This window comes from Anguilla rostrata, chromosome 2 (genome assembly GCF_018555375.3).
Source record: "Anguilla rostrata isolate EN2019 chromosome 2, ASM1855537v3, whole genome shotgun sequence".
In the NCBI taxonomy this organism is placed as follows: domain Eukaryota; kingdom Metazoa; phylum Chordata; class Actinopteri; order Anguilliformes; family Anguillidae; genus Anguilla; species Anguilla rostrata.
The window spans coordinates 4,429,532-4,448,479 of NC_057934.1; the positions used below are offsets into that span (position 1 = coordinate 4,429,532).

General features: G+C 45.7%; 1 protein-coding gene across 1 annotated transcript; it reads left to right on the forward strand.

The window, feature by feature from the left end:
* Positions 1 to 953: 953 nt before the first annotated feature.
* LOC135244066 (protocadherin Fat 4) lies at positions 954 to 18,699 on the forward strand. Its single transcript, XM_064316268.1, has 30 exons — positions 954 to 1,483; positions 2,200 to 2,268; positions 2,659 to 2,822; positions 4,015 to 4,056; positions 4,160 to 4,249; positions 4,662 to 4,751; positions 4,941 to 5,048; positions 5,235 to 5,348; positions 5,475 to 5,568; positions 5,816 to 5,928; positions 6,126 to 6,299; positions 6,594 to 6,722; positions 6,968 to 7,123; positions 7,838 to 8,018; positions 8,330 to 8,463; positions 9,202 to 10,149; positions 10,693 to 10,818; positions 11,209 to 11,460; positions 12,156 to 12,254; positions 13,356 to 13,528; positions 13,805 to 13,953; positions 14,259 to 14,566; positions 14,822 to 14,932; positions 15,367 to 15,555; positions 16,238 to 16,332; positions 16,738 to 16,902; positions 16,992 to 17,183; positions 17,707 to 17,778; positions 18,189 to 18,225; positions 18,322 to 18,699. Exons 1-30 carry the CDS (start codon positions 1,405 to 1,407, stop codon positions 18,394 to 18,396), a joined length of 4,728 nt encoding a protein of 1,575 aa, XP_064172338.1. The 5' UTR covers positions 954 to 1,404; the 3' UTR covers positions 18,397 to 18,699.
* The last annotated feature ends 249 nt before the right edge of the window (positions 18,700 to 18,948 follow it).

The window sequence follows — 18,948 nt, forward strand, 5'->3', positions numbered from 1 at the left end:
TGGGGTTTAGGAGTGTGTTGGCCTAAGTACACCTGTTGCAGGTAATTGTGGTGCTGAATCCTGGTTCCAGTGCTGTCCGCTGAGTGCTGTGTGCTCTCCAGCGCCCTCTAGTGGCCTCTCCTTCCCTGCATCCACCCTCGCGGCTTCATGGATCCCACATCTAAACCACCCCTTTGCGTGTTCGCAAGCATTCTTCGTTGTGGGGCAGCCTGTCTTAAGCATAAGGCACAAGCAATCCTGCGAGCCCTGGCACAGGCAAAAAAAAAAAAAATGTGGCTACGTTGGAGTAGTGAGCTAACGTTAGGCTACTCACCATTTTCGGAAGTGTTTTTTGTGGCACTGGGCACATCGGTAGACGTACTTGAAGTTGATGCTGGGGAAGACTCCACCACCTTAATGGGTGAGCTTGTTGGGCGAGTGCCCAGAATGCTATCAGGTCGTCATATCAGGTCGTAATAAAAAGGACCTTTGTCCTTATTTCTCGATGCACCGCTTCTCTCTTTGTATGCTGCTGCCGAAGTTTCTTTATCTTCAGGTGGCATTGCTCTCCCGTCCTCTCATACCCCCTCCGTCTCATCCTCTCCAAAAATACCTGGAAAGTTTCGGCATTTTTGTGCGTTTTAAAAGTCTTGTAGACTTTTTATATTGTCGTCGGACCACATTTCAATTAAAAACTTTGTCTCCTCCTCTCCCCATATGCTACCACAGCTCATTTTTCCTTCGTCTTCTACTCTTCTTCTCTCGGTTGTTTCCTGCTCTGACGGAAACCACCGGAACTTCCTGTAAATGGTCCGAAAGTCTGAACCACCCAAAAAAATGTTTTCACACTAGAAACGAACCGAACCATGGTTCAGTTTGATCCGGACCGAGGCCACCTCTTTTCGTCGGACCAAATGTCGGCTGTTTGGTCCGGACCATGGTCCAGGGGAGGTTTTACACCTGTAAATTTGTTTTGGATCAAACTGAAAAGTCCAAAAGTCCAGACCAAACGAGGTAGGTGTGAAAGGGCCCTAAGAACACTAACTCAAATCCTGGTGGGCTACGGCGTCCGCAAATATTTGTAGTTTATTTTCTATGGTTAGCCAGTGGAGGCCCTGGAAGCGAGCCACTTGACTTTTTAGCCAATCAGTAGCTTAAATTAAGTACAAAGTCCTGAGACACACACAAAATCCAAAAAGACTTGTGTCCTTCCAGACCTGGGCCCCATATCTGTGCTGATTAAAACCTGGAACCCTCCCAAATATAACCCTGAACTTTGGACATGTTTATAACAATGACAGAGGTGTGGCTTTTACCTGTATTTCCACCTTAAACTCAGTTGGGAGGTTGATGATCAGCCATTAGGCTGTAGGGCTTGACTGAGATTCAGGCTTCAATTTTCTACCACCGCTCGGTCCAGTCAGGATGGGGACTATTGATTCCATATTGTTTTTAATCATCTTATGCTGTTATTGTTTCAAGAACACAGGCGGCAACCCCATTGGTGAGTAGCCTCGTGTTTTGCTATTTATGATTTTCAGTTAACAAAAATAAAAATTATGGTAGATTCATGAACACATGAATTGCTGTAGTTTAAAATTAGTTTGAATAACCAACTGAAATGTGCAGAGGTTGCAAAATCTATGTTTTGGTTGTACTTACCCACCTAAGGTTTGGCATATCCGACGGCACTTTTGCAATTCTACAGAAACCTGTAAATGTTCTCTATAGAATTAAAGCTAGGTGAGGCTTTACTAAGTAGGCTATTTCACTTCAACGTTATTTTATTTGAATCTAAACAAATTTAGGATTAATTTACCCCAATGACCATTAGCTCTGTATCCATTTTTTATGTAGCCCAACCTTTCTGAGCATACTAGACCTGAAAAGGGAAAATGAAACCTCCTGATACACTTTGGACCCAGAACACTCCCATCATCATTTTGAGCTTTGCTCCAGAAATACGCCCATGGCATAAACGCTCTATGCAGTTGTTTAGGGCCACAACCGCTGGGGGCACACAAGGGGGGGCCACACGACCACGAGGGGCACAGCCCACAGATTTGTTTAGGGCCACCAAAATCTTAGGGCTGGCTCTGAGAAGTAATAACATTATTTATTACTGCCTGGGAGAAGTAATTTGTTACACAACGAAGCAATACATTGTATTACTTTTTGATAGTCATTTTTAATGACAATAACATGTTTCCTCTATTCTAGACACATCGGTTCTAAACTGTGACGTGGGGAGCAATAAAGTGTTGGGACCTGTGGATGAAGGATACAATGGTAATGTCATCGCTCAATTTCAAGCGTTATTGTTATACTATTAAACCTTATTCATTCCCTTCCGAGTCCAGTGAAGATCAGTCTCACCATTGGCTCTCACTGTATAAACACTGTCATAACAACTGTAGACTAATAATCTACCAAACTGTTGTTCCTTAAAATATTAGTATCAGGCACACTATACCACTGACTGTATGGCCTTGTGTGTTTTCCCCTATCACTAAAACTACCGAAGTACATTAGAATAGCACGTAATGTGATATCATGATCTAAACCGCGTAAAAATTGCAGGTGAATGGACGTCATGAATGCTAACGATCGTTTGAAACGGTTGAAATGTTGAAGTGACAAGGAAGCAGACCTAACTGTTTTCTGATATTCCGGGCACAGGAGCTGTGGAAGAATTTACCGGAGTCCTGGCGGAGCACAACGTGCAACTAGTCGGCTATTTGTTCCCATCACATATACAGTTCTTGGAACTGATGTTTTCCCCAGAAAACTCGACGGCCACCGTGTACTCTAAATCCGAGTTAGATGCAGACGCGTTAAATGAGGTAAGCGTGGCTCGTGGAAAGGCCATTATACTAACTAAGCTAAAGCACTGGTTCTCAATGTGTGATGTGCCTCAGTCACTGCCCGGAATGAAACTTGACTCTGACCTTCTATCGGGAACGATTTAGCTGGCAGGAAAAAATAACTGAAGTAGATGATCACCCAACAGCGACAGTTCGGATTGGTGAAATGACGAGTTGTGTGGTCGTGACTACTGTTTTAGGTTCCATGGGCTATTAGAAGAACGGATGAAAACAGAAATGACCGGATAAAAGTTGTGAACAGAAATGCGTTGGCATCGACTGATCTTCCTGTGATACTACAAGCATTGTTTCTCCGGAATATTTTTTCCATTGAGTTCAACAGGAAAATTAATCAGGAGAAACAATGCTTGTAGTATCTACTGCATATCTGGCAACAGCACGGTGGTTTGAGGCTCATTTGATACCTTGGAGCCTTGATGACTTAAAGCCATGTTGCCAACAAATGTGTTCCATGCTGTATCAGCATAATTTACAGCTGAATCTAGTCCCACCCGCCAATTCTCATAGAGATCTATTCAAAGAGTTTTTGTATCGCTTGTAGGACAACCTTAAAATAAGATACCAGACTCTGATGATGTTGACATCGGGAAGTCATGGCATGCAAATGATATGCAACCAAATAAAAAACATGACTCTTTCATTTGACATTATGTGAATTTGTCTACGGTATAAGTGAATTTCCCTGTTTCTAGCTTTTCCCCAAACAGTTCACTGCAGCAAAAGTAAATGAGCAAATGGTGACACAGGAGGTCTCAGGAGTGCATTTGTTTAATCCTTGCTCATTTTCTGACCAATGATTTGTTGTTAAGTCATTAAAAGCTTAATGTTTTGCCATTTTGGGCTTGGCCCATTTTTGCCCAGGAATGTGTGTATATATATGTGTGTGTGTGTAAGATCACTAGAACCTCTACGAATCTCCAAAATGCTTTCTTTGAAGATTTAAGTAAAATTTAAGATTTTGTGGATTTTTTTAAAGTTTAGGGTTAGGCTACTTCCATGACAACTTTGTTGAATGGGAAACAAAAGTGTTTTGTCACTACCTAAAAGCAATAAATCCAATAGATTTACAATAATAAATCCAATAGCCTTACATAGGCCTGTATTTCACTTGCGCAATGTAAAGCATTAATGTGTCTTTGTTTCAATCTAGACCCGGGGTAAACTGTATTATTCTCTCAGATGCTCAAACAGCGTAAGTATGGCAATTTGAACAACCCGGCATTAAGACATTTAGATTTGTTACCATTTAGATGTGTTTATTTTGTTATTTAATTTTTCTGAAAATCTACCTTCAGATCGAAAACACACGGATTCTCTTGATTACCGACTTGAATGACAACCCTCCTGTTTTCAATCCCACGGCATTCAGCGCAACGGTATCTGAGGTAGGATAAACGTGCTAATGTCAAAATATGGAACCTGGCTGTACGTGTAGAATCCCAAGGAGGGAGAAGTATTTTATCCTCTCGGAACATCAAATGGCTAGCTGCAATGCTGTAAACTCGATGATTATACATTGCATAGCCTACAGCTGCACGTAACTTCATCGTTTCAATCGCACCAGTACTGTTCGCTAATGACGCCTGACTTTTGTCCTACATCTTACAATTGTCCCACGTTAGCCTACACTCTAATAATAACACATATATGGAATTGTCTCCTCCTTCGTTTCGTAGCCCTCATCTAAGTGTTCTCCTGCTAGCCCTTAAGTGTTTGAACTGTTCGGACCTGGCAATTTTATATGGATTGAATTTGATTGGACATATCCGTTTTACATGACCTTGTATCTCTAATTAGAGTCTGGCTGTGAACTCGGCAGTAATCCAGGTACACGCCACAGATGCAGACGCCACACCGGCAAACAACAGGATTACATATTCCATAATGGTACGTTGCATTTACTTAGACTGTATTTTATCTCAAACTCAAAGGATAAAATACGAGGCATTATTAAACTAGAAACTACGACTGGACAACATAATGAAAAAGAGGGAAGTCATAGCTTTATACGTGTGCGGGGTGGTTTATACGCAACTCACAAAATTGTGTCCATTCCATTGTTCTTTCTCCCAACAGCCCCCCGTCCCCAGTGAGTTTGAGATGACATTTGACGGAACGATCGTTTTGAAAAAACGCCTTAACTACGACGTAGCCACTGGCTACAGTTTCATGGTGGAAGCCCGGGTATGTAACGTCACAGCCCCTGTTCTTCGCAACAGAAATGTTACGCCTTACTATATGAAAAGTATGAAAAGTATAAATAATAATAATAATAATTGCACTTGAAGAAATGTAGCCTAAAATGTAATTTAAAAAAAAATACAAAGGCATGTGTATTTCCACACTGTTTTTGAACATTTTTTTTTATAGGATAACGAGGGTCTTGCAGACACAGCACCTGTCACTATTACAGTGGAAGACTTCGACAACATGAATCCTTATTTTAATCAAAGTCTTTATCGTGCCGTCATTCGGGAACACGAGGTAAGCATCACGCCCATATATATATATAATTAAACATTTAAACCTTTTCTCACTGCATTTTACATTTTTAAAAATATGAATTCCCATCTCAAAGAACCGTGATTTATTTTGCTACTCCTCTTTAAGGTTGGAGAGTTTCTGAGCATCCAGCCTGAAGCAATAGAGGCCAGAGATGGGGACACTGGGATAAACCAGCCCATAATCTATAGCATCAGTGCAGGTATTTAACAGCCTTCCTCGTAGTATTAGAGTTATTGTGCACGTGTGCACGTGCATGCGTGTGTGCGTGCATGCATGTGAGCGTGCACGTGCATATGTCTGCTTGTGTGCACATATGTGCCTGTATGTGTGTGTGCACGTGCATGCATGTGTGTGTCCACGTGAGTGTGCATGTGTGTGTGCCTGTATGTGCCTGTATGTGTGTTTGCACATATGTTGATTTATGTGTATTTGTGTGTGTATCCCAGTCTCCCCAAGTGACTACACAAGCTCCTTCACCATTGACCCTGTCAGTGGCATCATCACCGTGGTGAACAGTCTGGACAGGGAGGAGGTTTCCATGGTGACTGTGAACATCAAGGTATTTCCCAGTCATCATACTACCAATGTAACTTAGGCTGTCAGAGCAAGAGACTAAATGTACTGAATGGGCTCTGCAGAAGAGCATCAGGGCCAACACGTGTTACAGGAATTTTAAGCGTGGCACATGCACTTTTGATACGTGAATATTAATGAATGGCAGAAGTTTACACGCGGTACGTTAACTTTGTGTGACAGGCAGCTCAGAGCGATGACAGCCTCAAGACGGCACAAGCGGTGGTGTCTGTGACGGTCGAGGACGTGAACGACAACGCGCCGGAGTTTGACCAAAGCGGATATTCCGCCACCATCCTGGAGAACTCCCCCGACGGCTCCCTTGTGCTGAGAGTCGGAGTCACGGACCGAGACGAAGTACGCCTGTAGTAAAACTGACCTTTGTCCCTTTGAAGTGTAGGCTTTTTTTGGAATGTTGTTTTGTTCAAAATTCCAAGTCAGTGTTCTAGAACTCCACTCTGCTTTCAGTTACCAGCAGTGATTGTGACATCAGCATTAGAATGTTCAGTTAAGCGCATTCTAATCACACATTTGTGATCTCGCACCCTAAAAGGGTTAAACACCACTGTTTGAAGACACTTTATACTTTGCATTCGTGAGAATTTTCAGCCTAATTTATCGCAGCTGAGTTTCTCTACCTCTGCTCCACAGGGAGGGTTCGATGGAATGCTCAGGATCATTCCGGATTCTGCGCCATTCTCTATAAGCCCCGACGGAACTGTGCGGGTGAAGAATTCCGCTGCCCTGGACAGAGAGGAGACTCCCAGATTCTCCTTACAGGTCAGAGCAGCAAGCCTCAGGGCGAGACACATAGTGCCACAGTGATCTCTTTTAGTACGATCCACTGTGGCCACCCAGTTTCCCCACCAAATACCCCTCGCTTTGTAAACGTCAAAAAGATAACTGTTCACATTACGTAACATAACATTGCGTAATGACGAGCACAGGCCGTTCAGCCCAGCAATGCTCGCACATGCATGCAAGCTTTTGAGGCTGATGAAAGCGCTGTCATCCTCTCCATTAAGATCGAAGCCAGAGAGAACGCCTCGCCCAACAACGCTGTCCAAGCCGGCGTGAACATAACCCTCCTGGATGTGAACGACAACAGCCCGCTGTTCGAGAGCGCCTCGTACGAGGGAAAGATCACCAAGGACCAAACCGTTGGGATGAATATTACCCAGGTGAGAGCACGCCTTCCTACATTCTCACCTGGCTGGTGATGTCATAGTTCAGGAATAATAAGGCTTATTCGTGATATTATTACTTTCGAAAGGGTCGCAGAATGAAAAAAGGCCTCGTTCGTGACAGCACATCTGCATGTGACTGTTCTAAATGTACAGCGCAGATCAGTACAGGGTGGACTTTCGTTTGCAATTCCAGGGGAGATTAACATTGTCTTGTTGGAGACAAGAGTGTTGATCGTTTGTGTTTTAAACCTTTAATAATGATTGTAACGATTGTCTGCTTCAGTTGCATTAATCACTCTAATGTTAGCCTGCATGTGTTCTGTTTTGTATTTTTTTCTTTACCTGCCCAGGGACAAAGTTTAGCCTGATCGCTAATTCTGGGACAGCTGTGCGCTGTCCCTGTCAAATGAACAAATAAAATGAAATGAGTGATTAAAATAGAAACGTTGAGCATCAGCATACAGTATAACCATGGGTATTGACCGATGACTCACAGAAACAAACGCCGTCGGATCAAACGTACAATAAAAGATCGAACAAACGGGTTAAAACGGAAGCAGTAAAACAGGCGCGGGTTAAAAGCTGTGCACTCAGCAAACGGTTTGAAATTAGAAACGGAGGACGCGATCTGAGAGCTGCGAAGAAACCAAAGAGCAAATTGCTGTGCCGGCCGCTCGGTAAGAGACGCCTGTCATCGCCAATCTGCAGGTGCACGCGGAGGATCCGGACGAAGGTGCCAACGGAAAAGTCACGTACGCCATCGACGGGGGAAATCAGGAGGGCTACTTTTCCATAAACGAGGACACGGGACTCATCCAGCTGAAGAAGCTGGTGGTGTTCGAGGAGAACAAATCCCTCCAGTTCTTCCTGTTCGTAACCGCGAGAGACGGTGAGTAGCCTACGGCGTCAGAACACGCTAACGGAAGCGTAGCCGCTTGGACTCGCGCGCTGTGACAGGACCTGGGTAAAATATGTTTTTTAAAATACTTTAGCTCTTATCTTACTCACCAAAACGTGAAAATATCAAAGAGGAATATTGTTATGATTCTTTTTAAATGGCCAGTAATCTGCAGGACTATTAGGCTACTCACGTCTGAAGGTTAAAGGGATAATTATTCGACCCAGGTGTGGTTCTGACAGTGTGTACATGCCCCTGTTGCGCACTTGGGAGGAGGCTCTTACCGTCTTGTACTCCTACAGGTGGACAGGTATCCAGATTCTCCTCCACACAGGTGCACATCCTTGCGCCTGGCACCTCCAACCCTCAGTTCCTGTTGCCTAGCTACCACGGAAGCGTGCTGGAGGAAATGGACCCCCCTGTGGACATCCTCAAAGTGAGACCGCCTGACCTGCCTGAGAGAGGAGCATTCTGGGAAACTTTTCAGGGAACAGTCTTGATCAATTAACACGTATAGCTCGTTATCTGAGAGGGAAACAGGAGGGACAGAAAAGGAAAATGAGCTACAGCAGTGGTTCTCAAACTCAGTCCTGGGGGACAACTGTGTTTGCTGTTTTTCATTCCAACCTCAACTGCAATCCCAGAATTTCAAAGAGCTGCTGTGGGTGAGCACACCTGGTTCTACTAATCAATCACTAGAGTCGTTGCTAAGCGCCCTGCTTAGTAGAATCAAAATTCTGGGATTGCAGTAGAGGATGGAATGAAAACCAGCAAATGCAGTGGTCCCCCAGGACCAAGCTGAGTCCCCCAGTGACATGCTCACAATAGTTGAGATAACCGACACTGCACATTTAACTAGGAGGAACATTTAACATTCCAATGGATGCACATATTTATATGTCAGTATCTGAAAATAGCTGCTGTACATATAACAGTATAACTGACACACCATGTTCTGTATTGATGAATGTACCTGTGTAGTTTGGAATATCAGTTCCTGGGAGATTTCACATCTCAGGAGACTTGGTCTTGAAGGCACCATAACAGACACAGCCGAACAGTAATATGATAGATTAACTATTTACTTTCAGAAGTGTTTAAAGATAGCATCACTGAGTATTCAGTACATTAGGTTCTTGTGTCAGTATTTTGCGTTTGTTTCTGTATTCTTCAGCTGAGCTTCCTGTCGGTCGTACCTGGGATTGAGGTGACCCTGGAGGTGCTCAGCGAGGCAGACAAGTTCTCCGTCGCCCCCGACGGCACGTTCTCCACCCGCCTCAAACTGGACCGTGAGGTCCGGGCAAACTACTCAGTCAAGGTGTCCATCTCCGACGGCACGAACCGCGACGAGACCACCGTGCTGGTCGACGTGACCGACGTCAACGACAACGACCCCGTCTTTGCCTCCGGTTCGGTCACAGTGGACGTCCCGGAGGACGCGAAGCTGGGCGCCAACGTCACCCGGCTGGCAGCCACCGACGCGGACGACGGCTTCAATGGCGCCGTGTTCTACTCCCTGGTCGGGGGCGAGGGGAAGTTCAGCATCGACCCCGAGTCGGCCAGGATCTCATTGGCCGGGAGTCTGGACAGGGAGGGGCAGGCTCAGTATACCCTGGAGGTCGTCGCGCGCGACCAAGGTCAACCGCCACGGTCCGCCACCGCCGTCGTGGTCGTCAACGTGACCGACGTCAACGACAACAGCCCCCTGTTCCCTGTGGCCCAGTATGAGGTGGCGGTCCTAGAGAACTGTACCGTGGGAACCACGGTCCTGGAGCTGTCCGCCACGGATTTGGACGAGGGCTCCAACGCGGTGGTGACGTACCGGGTGGTTCAGCAAGCCCCTCCCACAGACCCGCCCGTCTTCATCCTGAACCCGGTGTCCGGCGCCCTGTGGCTGAACCAGCCGCTGGATTTTGGGAAAGCGAGGGCGTACACTTTGACCGTGGAGGCGCTGGACGGGGGCACGCCTGCTCTGAACGGGACGTCTTCGGTGCTGGTGCGAGTCCAGGACCTGAACGACAAGCCGCCCAAATTCAGCCAAGACCATTATAACATCGCTGTGTTTGAGAACCTTCCCAGTGGAACAGCCATAATCTCACTGGAGGTTACTGATGAAGACGAGGTCAGTAGACCTGAATACCTTCGCCTTTAATTCAATAGCATTACCAACTACGATTACAGAGATTACTGTGTGTTTATATATTTCGAGAGCATATAGCTCTTGTGACAGGTTTTAAATACTGTGTATGTTTATGTATGTTTTTGATGAATGAAACACTCTCAAGCTTCGATACAGTCTCCCTTTTTTTGTATAAATGGATTATATGTTAACAACACACATATTTATTTAACATACAATCCATTTATACAGCAGGATTTTTTACTGAAGAAATTCACGTTAAGTAGCTTGCTCAGGGGTAAGTGGCTGTGCCCCATGTCGGATTCAAACCCGCAGCTCCTAGCCCAGTTCCATAACCATTATGCTACACCGTTGCTGCAGGAATACTGCCTTACTTATGCACAGCGTTGTAGCGCACGGTGAGTGTACACACTGTAATATAACACAGGTCCCAGACTTCCCAGTTTGACTATATCCTACAGAAATTTACCCCTTTCTGGAAATGGCGCCTGTATTGATCGCTGACTGATTGATGTTCTCCCTCAGGCTGGGTTTTCAAACGGCCACTTCATCCTGAACAGTGACACGTTCAGCATAAACGAGCAGGGAACCGTGTCACTGAACAGGAACGCTACGCTAGACAGGGAGCAAGAAGACAGCTACATCCTGCAGGTAAGCCGCTCTTTCAGACTGCAGAATGGCATTCGTTAGCCCACAACAGCACATACGGCGGATACAACTCACTATGATTGTGGTCGAGAGGGTCTTACTGTACTGAAGTGAACTTTGAGTCTGCAATGTAGGCTTTCAACAAAATGTGGGCAGGTAAAGACTTGCACTGGTTGTACAATGACAGTACAATGTACCATATAGTGTTAAATCAATCCTGACTGTGTACTTTACCCCTGATAGAGTACATGTGACTCCTATCAGACTCATAAAACTCTTAAAACAGAGCATTGTACTGTGTATGTAAATGCTCAGTCGTCTTGTTTGGGGGGGGTGGCGGGGGGGTTGTACTGCCTCACCCTCAGTTAATCTCTTTTAATCGTGTGGCTGCAGGTGGTGGCAGTTGACTCCCCCACCAATGGACTGAGTGCTACAGCCCAGCTCAACATCACCGTCCTGGACGTCAATGACAACAACCCCCAGTTCCTGCCCCTCCCGGACCCCGTCCTCGTCCCTGAGGGGAACTACTCCGCCCAGAACCCGCGGGACGTCTGCCGAATTTCCGCCACCGACCTCGACCAGGGCGACAACGGCAAGGTCACCCTGTCCCTGTCCAATCCCAGCGCCCTGTTCCAGTTCAGGGAGGTGAGTACCGGTCAGCCCCTCCCCTAAATCTGCCAGTCATATTTACGTACCATAAACATAACCATAAAAATCTGATCTGCCACGAAGGCACGTCTCTGCGGAATGGTAGGTAGGGGAAACTGAGGAGAGCAGTCCGCTCACGTAATTTGGATTCAAAATCCAAAATGTACGGCCTGCCCTGGAAGATCTCCAGACAGGACCAGACCTGGGTCAAATACGTATATGTTTTCGGATTCAAATACTTTTCTACGCTTTACTGATCTTGTCGAGACATTGGAACCAATGAAATACTCTAAAATAGTACAAACCCCGCCTTCTGGTCTTATTGGCATCAGGCAAGATCAGTAGAGCACAGAAAAGGATTTGAATCCAAAACAAATACGTATTTGACCCAGGTCTGGACAGGACTAATCCTGTCTGGAAATGTCAGTAAATAAAAGCACTCCAAGCAAACTGCATTCCAAAAAGCTTCCAGCAAGCCAGACATTGCAGTGCGGAGAACATCGGTAGCATTCAGATCTGTGCGTGTTCTTCATTTTGTCAAAATATTAAATAAAAAAACAATTAGCAAACATACAAAACAGCTCAGGTCTGTGTTACACATGGTATTCAGTTGTTCCCTGGTCAGAAGCAGCACTGGGTTTCAGAGAGGCTGAGATCTTCGTCTCTAACCGTGTCTGTTTGTCCCCTCGTAGGACGGGATGCTCCTTGCTGTGGGCCCCCTGGATCGAGAAGCGAAGGACGCCTATGAGCTGGTGATAACAGCCTCTGATCACGGCACGCCACAGAGAAAGGTACTGCTACAGCGCCCCCTGCTGAGATAATGGCTCCATTGCATCTTAAACTTCTCCCCTCCTCAGTAGTCCCATTACGTTACATTACATTACATTACAGGTATTTAGCAGACACTCTTATGCAGAGCGATTTAAACGTCTGTTTGAATGCTAAATGCTGCGTTGCTGCACAAACCTTTTGTGTGTTTTCTTGTGTTCTCTCACCCTCCCAAGCATTCCTTTAACAACCTGTCATTTACCAGATTGTCTGTCAAAAACCAGATTGTATTGTTCTCAAAAGTCCTGTCTTGTAAAATAAAGTTAATGATATTAAAGTGAAGTGGCTCAGTAAGTGATGGGAGCAGTGGGCCAACATGATGTTGAAAATATTTTGGCGTACACATCAGTGTTGAAGTGCTAACACTATGTTGCCTAGTAACATAAAAAATAGGTCACACGGAATGCTATGAGATCAGTGAAACAAAAATACCATTTAAGAAGCATTTTAAATTTCTGGACTGGTGCTGCTCAGCACTTAATGTAAGAAGCCAGTCCAGTCAGTCATTCCAGTCTGGCTTCCTCCTTTCAGCTGGTGGCAAACTGTTGTTCATTTTGCTCTTGCACTTACATTTTTATTCCAAATGATTTCTGCACTCTGACCAGTCACATTACAGTTTTATTAGTCTGGTAAAACTTTTGCCTCCACAGCTCCCCCCAGTAATAAATGGATAAAAATCCTCCCTAAAACTTTATGGTGTTTTTTACCACCAGAGAGCAGATAATCATTGGATTGATCACTGATAGCAAAATTAAAGCCAGCATTCTGTACCTTGATCAGTGTTTGAGATCTCTTTTAAAGACACATTATTTAAACACATATCACTGCTTTTAATTTAATTTGATCTTTTTAAAATGGTTTTATGTCCTCACATTTTTTAATAAAAAAAGTTTTTACAAAACCCAAAATCAATATCTATTTTAGATTGCTTCAATTCATCCCTAACATGTAATGACGTGTTTCTAACAATGTATGTGTCGTGCTTTTAGCACACCGCAAATTACTTTCATTATTATTATTATTATTTAATAGTCTCACTGAAGGTTTTGATTTCTCCCCACCAGAACGTTACTCACATCACGGTCACCATCACAGACGTTAACGATAACGACCCAGAGTTCAGCCAGACCACGTACTCCCGGGACATCCTGGTGAAGGACGCCAAAGAGGGGGACCTGGTGCTGACACTGTCCGCTACGGACAAGGACGCCGGAAATAACTCTCTCATCACATACAGGTGACTGTTACGTCATCACATACAGGTGACTCTACGCTAGGCAACATTCCCTCACTTTGAGTATATTTTGGGAGCTGAACTTGTAACTGAAAGGTTGCGGGTTCGACTCCTAGCTGGGGTACTGCTGTTCTACACTTGAGCAAGATAACTTTACCTGTAAAAAATGGAATCCGTATAAGTTCTGCTGGACAAGAGTTTCTCCTAAATGCTGAAATGTAAGCGTGGCGCATTTTTGGCTGAATTATGGGATGTCGTTCTCGCTCTCTGGCTGCTCAGTTTCTCTGCAGGCTCTCCTCTCCTGAAGCTCAACAATGAGACGGGTGAGATCACCGTGACCTCTGACCTTTTGGAGATCACAGAGGACACCATGCTTAAGCTCACTGCCCTGGCACAGGACCACGGGGAGCCCCAGCGCACCTCCACAGGTAAAAAAGGATCCAGGCTCGTGTGTCTGAGATATGAATACTTGTGTCTGAGATGCGTGTACGCGTGTCTGAGACGTGCATACGTGTGTCTGAGACTTGCGTACGTGTATCTGAGACTTGCGTACGTGTATCTGAGACGTGCGTACGTGTGTCTGAGACTTGCGTACGTGTATCTGAGACTTGCGTACGTGTATCTGAGACTTGCGTACGTGTATCTGAGACGTGCGTACGTGTGTCTGAGACGTGCGTACACGTGTCTGAGATGTGCGTACGTGTTTCTGAGTGTGTCCGGTCTTCCTCCACAGCCTCTGTCCTGGTCTCCCTGTTCACCGTCAGCCTCAACCCAGGAGTGGACTTCCAGAGCTCCGCCTACAATTTCACCGTGGCGGAGAACGAGCCGAAGGGCACGCAGGTGGGCGTGGTCAAGGCCTTGGCGGGCAACTCGTTGGTTGAGATCACCTACACCCTGAGGTCGCACGAGGATCTGTTCTCTGTGGACGAGCAGGGCGTGGTCAGCACGCTCCGCCCCTTGGATAAGGAGACGCAGGAGTGGTACGCCATGGCGGTGGAGGCCACGGACTCCAGGACTCCGCCCAACACCGCCGTCGCCATGGTAATGCAGACCAAATGCAGTTTTTCTTATCCGTACTGAACATCACCTTCTCATTACATTACATCATGCAAAGGTAAATGGGCAGGCTATAGCCCATTACCCAGAGCCGTCCCTAGATGTTTGGGGCTCCAGGCAAAAAAATCATTTGGGGGTCCCTCCAAAACATTGACTCTGTCATTACCACAGAAGAAGTCTCGATTAATGGGGGCAAGGTGTTTGATAAGATCACTCCACCTAACCCACGTTGTTTTCCAGGTGTCGATCCAGGTGGAGGACGTCAACGAGGCGCCAGAATTCACCAGCTCAAGCTACTCCGCCGAGATCGTTAGCATCGCTCCATACAAATACCCCCTTGTGCAAGTGAAGGTATGACATCACACGGGCAGCAACAGTGGAAGAACAGTATATGAACAGCGACAGTGTTCAGATCAGCACGCGAACAGCAACAGTGTTGAGATCAGCACACGAACAGCAACATTGTTGAGATCAGAGCATGAACAGCAACAGCATGGAGATCAGCACATGAACAGCATATAACACAGCAATAGGGTTGAGAACAGCGCATGAGTTCTGAAGTGGGAGATCATCTATAGTCGACAGCACATGAGCAGCGAAACTTCAGGGCTCTACGCAAAACAAAATTTTCTAAGGAGCAATTTAGGTGCACACTAATGCATCTAAATGAGTAGTTGTGTTGTTCCAGTCCTAAAATGGGAACACCGTAGAGGCCAGTACAGTGAGAGAGCAGCACCTGCAGCACCCCTAAACACCCCCCCCCGCCCCCTCGCCCTCTGTCCCAGGCCACAGACCAGGACGCTGGGCAGACCGGGCAGCTGGTGTACAGCCTGGTGGAGGGCAGCCCGCTGTTCGACGTGGAGCCCTCCTCTGGACTGGTGTACGTGGTGTCTGTGGAGGGCCAGGCGGGAGAGAAGTCCCTCAAGGTGAAAGCCACAGACCCCCAGGGCCTTAGTGCCACCGCAGACGTAGAGGTAAGCAGAGGTCTCCTACATATTACCGGTGGTTCATGAGCCCCTGGGACTATCACGGTTCTTAGTGTAATAGATATGAACTCTGGAACCAAAGTATTAGCCAAGGCTAATGGCAAGAGAACAGGTCAGGTCATAACATAAAATCACGTGCCTTTTTTACACTATAGAATTGTTATCCATCAGTAAGAGCTAAGTTTGGAAAAAGATGCCTGTTCTATAATGTATTAACAATAAAACAAAACAGTAGGATCTATCAGGCAGAACTCAAAACATAGAAAGGCAGAATTAATCTTTTTATAGAGGTGCTACCCACAGTGACCACAATGGTCCCATCCTGGTCACCTCGTTGAAAAAATTCTGGTGCCACCACTGCTGTACAGGAGTCTTTAACCCTTTAAGGTGTGAGGTCACAAATATGTGATTAGAATGTTCTTAACTGAACATTCTAATGGTGATGTCACAATCACTACTGGTGATCAAAGGCAATGGAGTTCTAGAACACTGACTTGGAATTTTGGGGGGAATTTTTTTTTTACAAACCTACTCTTCAAAGAGTTAAGGCTGTCTCGCATCCACAGTTGTTTCTGCATGTGACCCACACGAACCGAGTAACATTTTTTGTGAAGTCATCACAGCTGCGAACGTAAACGGCGGATGTGCTCCTGTGTGTGACGCTGCTTAGGTGACGATCCAGGAGAGCAAAACCAATGACGCTGTGGTCATCTCTCTGAACCAGCCTGTCAACATGGTGGACAAGAAAGTCCTAGAGCTGGAGAGGTAAGATGATCACAAAGGCTAACCTGTCAGTGTTTATGCAAGCTGTCCCCATTGCTGCTAGCTAGTTTTAGAATAGTTTTTTAGTTATTTTTTATCTGCCATTACATATTTGCACACTATACCAAGTGTACCATGTGTCAGTACCTGTGCAGGTGGCATGTGTTCACTGTTCTTGTACTTATGCCTGGACATCATTGCTTTCCATTGATGTCTGCTGTCAGTGACAGTCTGAATTTCCCCATTGGGGGTAAATTACATTACATATCTATATATGCTTCCAAATTGCACAGGCAAAATAATTATAGGATGGTGAACTAACCAGTTATCTTATTTGCACATTACATGCATTCAGCTTGTATTGTGAGGCCGTTTGATTGGCTGATTGTTTTTCCTGGCACGCCCCAGGTCCCTGGAGCAGGCGCTGGGTTGGACAGTGAAGGTCATCAGCGTCACAAGCATCAACAGCTTTGGGGGCGTGGTCAGGTCCTCTGAGGGCGGAGCCAAGACGTACGTCACCTTCATCGCCATGGACTCCGCTGGCACCGTCGTACCCTCTGAAGACGTCGAAAGGTAGAACTGAAGCGTCGCCCGCCGTTCGCCAGCCGGTAACGAGTGGCGGGAATGTGATGTCACCAGGCCCCGCCCCTTGTCGTCCACAGGAAGCTGGAGAGCGAGAGGGAGACTGTGACGGCCGAGCTGACGAAGGTGTTTGGAGAGGGCGTGGAATACGCCCTGGAGGCGGCCCCCGGTGATCCCGACTCCTCCCAAGACACGGCCATCATCGTCCTGAGCGTGCTGCTGGCGCTGAGCATCCTGGGAGTGGTGGCGCTGGTCGTGACCGTGGTGGTCAAGTAAGCGAGTTTGTTTTGTGTGTCGAAGTGCCATCAGCACCACAACTCAAAATTGACTACAGACAAGTGCAGCTGGGTGGCGCAATCAGTTAAGGCACCGCGTTGGGGTGCATGGGTGAGCCCCAGGGTCTCAGAGAGTGGCGGAATTGGCGATCGCCCTCAACTCTGTACGAGCTCGGCTGCGGTGTGAGAAGGTGCAGGCTGGTGACACCGCATGTCTCAGAGGAGAACCACGGTTGTCTTCACATCAGCAGCGAGGGATCGCGTATGACCGTGCGATGAATCGGATACTCCAAACTGGGAAGGGAGTCAGACACACAGACTATAAATTTGGGACCCAAATTTACATTTAAAAAACAAAACGGAGGCTAAGTTTCAGATCTCAGCGAAACCCTTACATGAACAGTTGACACATTGGGTTGCCTTACATACATTTTCCCATTAATTTTTTAATGGAAATTATAAATGTAAACTTTTCAGCAAATCAGCAGCAGTCATGGATTCCACTCACATTTCGTTCCAGGTTCAGAAAGCAAGGCAAAGGGAGCCGAGAGAAGGACGTCCTCAGCTTTGAAAACTCTTACGAGGAGCACAGGTCAGCGATGAGCCTTCTTTCTGACTATTTGTGGGGAGAGGGAATCGGAAGACTTGCGTTTAGTAAAACGGCAGAAAGGCACTCGCAGTGCATGGGTCTCACTGCGAGTCACACGTTGAATTTGAGCAATCGGTCACCTCTCTAGGACGGTGGCGTGAAAGATAAGTCGAATAAACGAACCCTTAAAGGTGTAAGATCACAATCACATGTGATTAGAATATTCTTAACTGGACATTCTAATGCTGATGTCACAATCGCCGCTGGTAAATGAAAGCAATGGAGTTCTAGAACACTGACTTTGAAAACATTCCAAAAAACCTTCTCTTCAAAGGGTTAGGAGGATTTAGTGGTAAGCTTTCATCTGACAAAGGATTATGACATCATAACCATCTTTCCTCTTTTCTGTTTAGGAATTCAGGTGCCTCTGAATCAGGAAGCAGCAATGAGGTAAGAGACCTATATGACAGAAGAAATAAAAAAATAAAAAATCCATGCTCAAATTTTCCATGGATGGTTAATCATGCTGTGTGTTTGGCCTCTCAGGAGAAGAATCCCAAGAGGAGTGTGTCAATCGGGAAGAACAGCAGCAGTGATAACAGCCACACCTCAGCGCTCTGAGTCCTGTTCAGTACACCGCAACACACACCCTTCTCTCTTCCGTGTATATAATTTTTTAAAAAGGCTATTTTTACCGAATTTTTGGACAATCCAAAATTCAAAAAAAGCACTTTAGTAAGGAAAGTATATTTTATGCCGCCGAACACAATTTCTCGATATTGTACTCCTGTTGATTCTGCTTCTGTATGCAACACAAAACACGCCAGGCCTCTGTGTAAACACTCATTGATTAAATTCATTATTATTATTGTTATTAATTATTAAATTATTGTCTTACGATTAAATTATTTTTTCCACTTTTAATATTTTCAGTGTTTGTTTTATGAGTTTCCAGAACCTATGTTTCTGCTTCACCTACTGTACATTTTTTAGGTCAGACATTCACACCCGTCCCAGTACTTTAAACAGAATGCCTTCAGGTATTCAGCTGCAGTAACGCTAGTGCTATTGCCATTACCAGCCTTAACACAAGCTATCTTTATTGTATTATATCAGAGAGGCAGATTAGAGCTGAACTGCGGGGGAGTAAGTAAACACGAAAATAAAAGTATG

Excerpts from the sequence above, each read along its gene's own strand:
- LOC135244066 (XM_064316268.1), top strand. The coding sequence starts at position 1,405 with ATGGGGACTATTGATTCCATATTGTTTTTAATCATCTTATGCTGTTAT. Across the intron at positions 6,723-6,967 it reads CTCCCAGATTCTCCTTACAG|ATCGAAGCCAGAGAGAACGC; the intron begins GTCAGAGCAGCA and ends CTCTCCATTAAG. Across the intron at positions 8,464-9,201 it reads CCCCTGTGGACATCCTCAAA|CTGAGCTTCCTGTCGGTCGT; the intron begins GTGAGACCGCCT and ends TGTATTCTTCAG.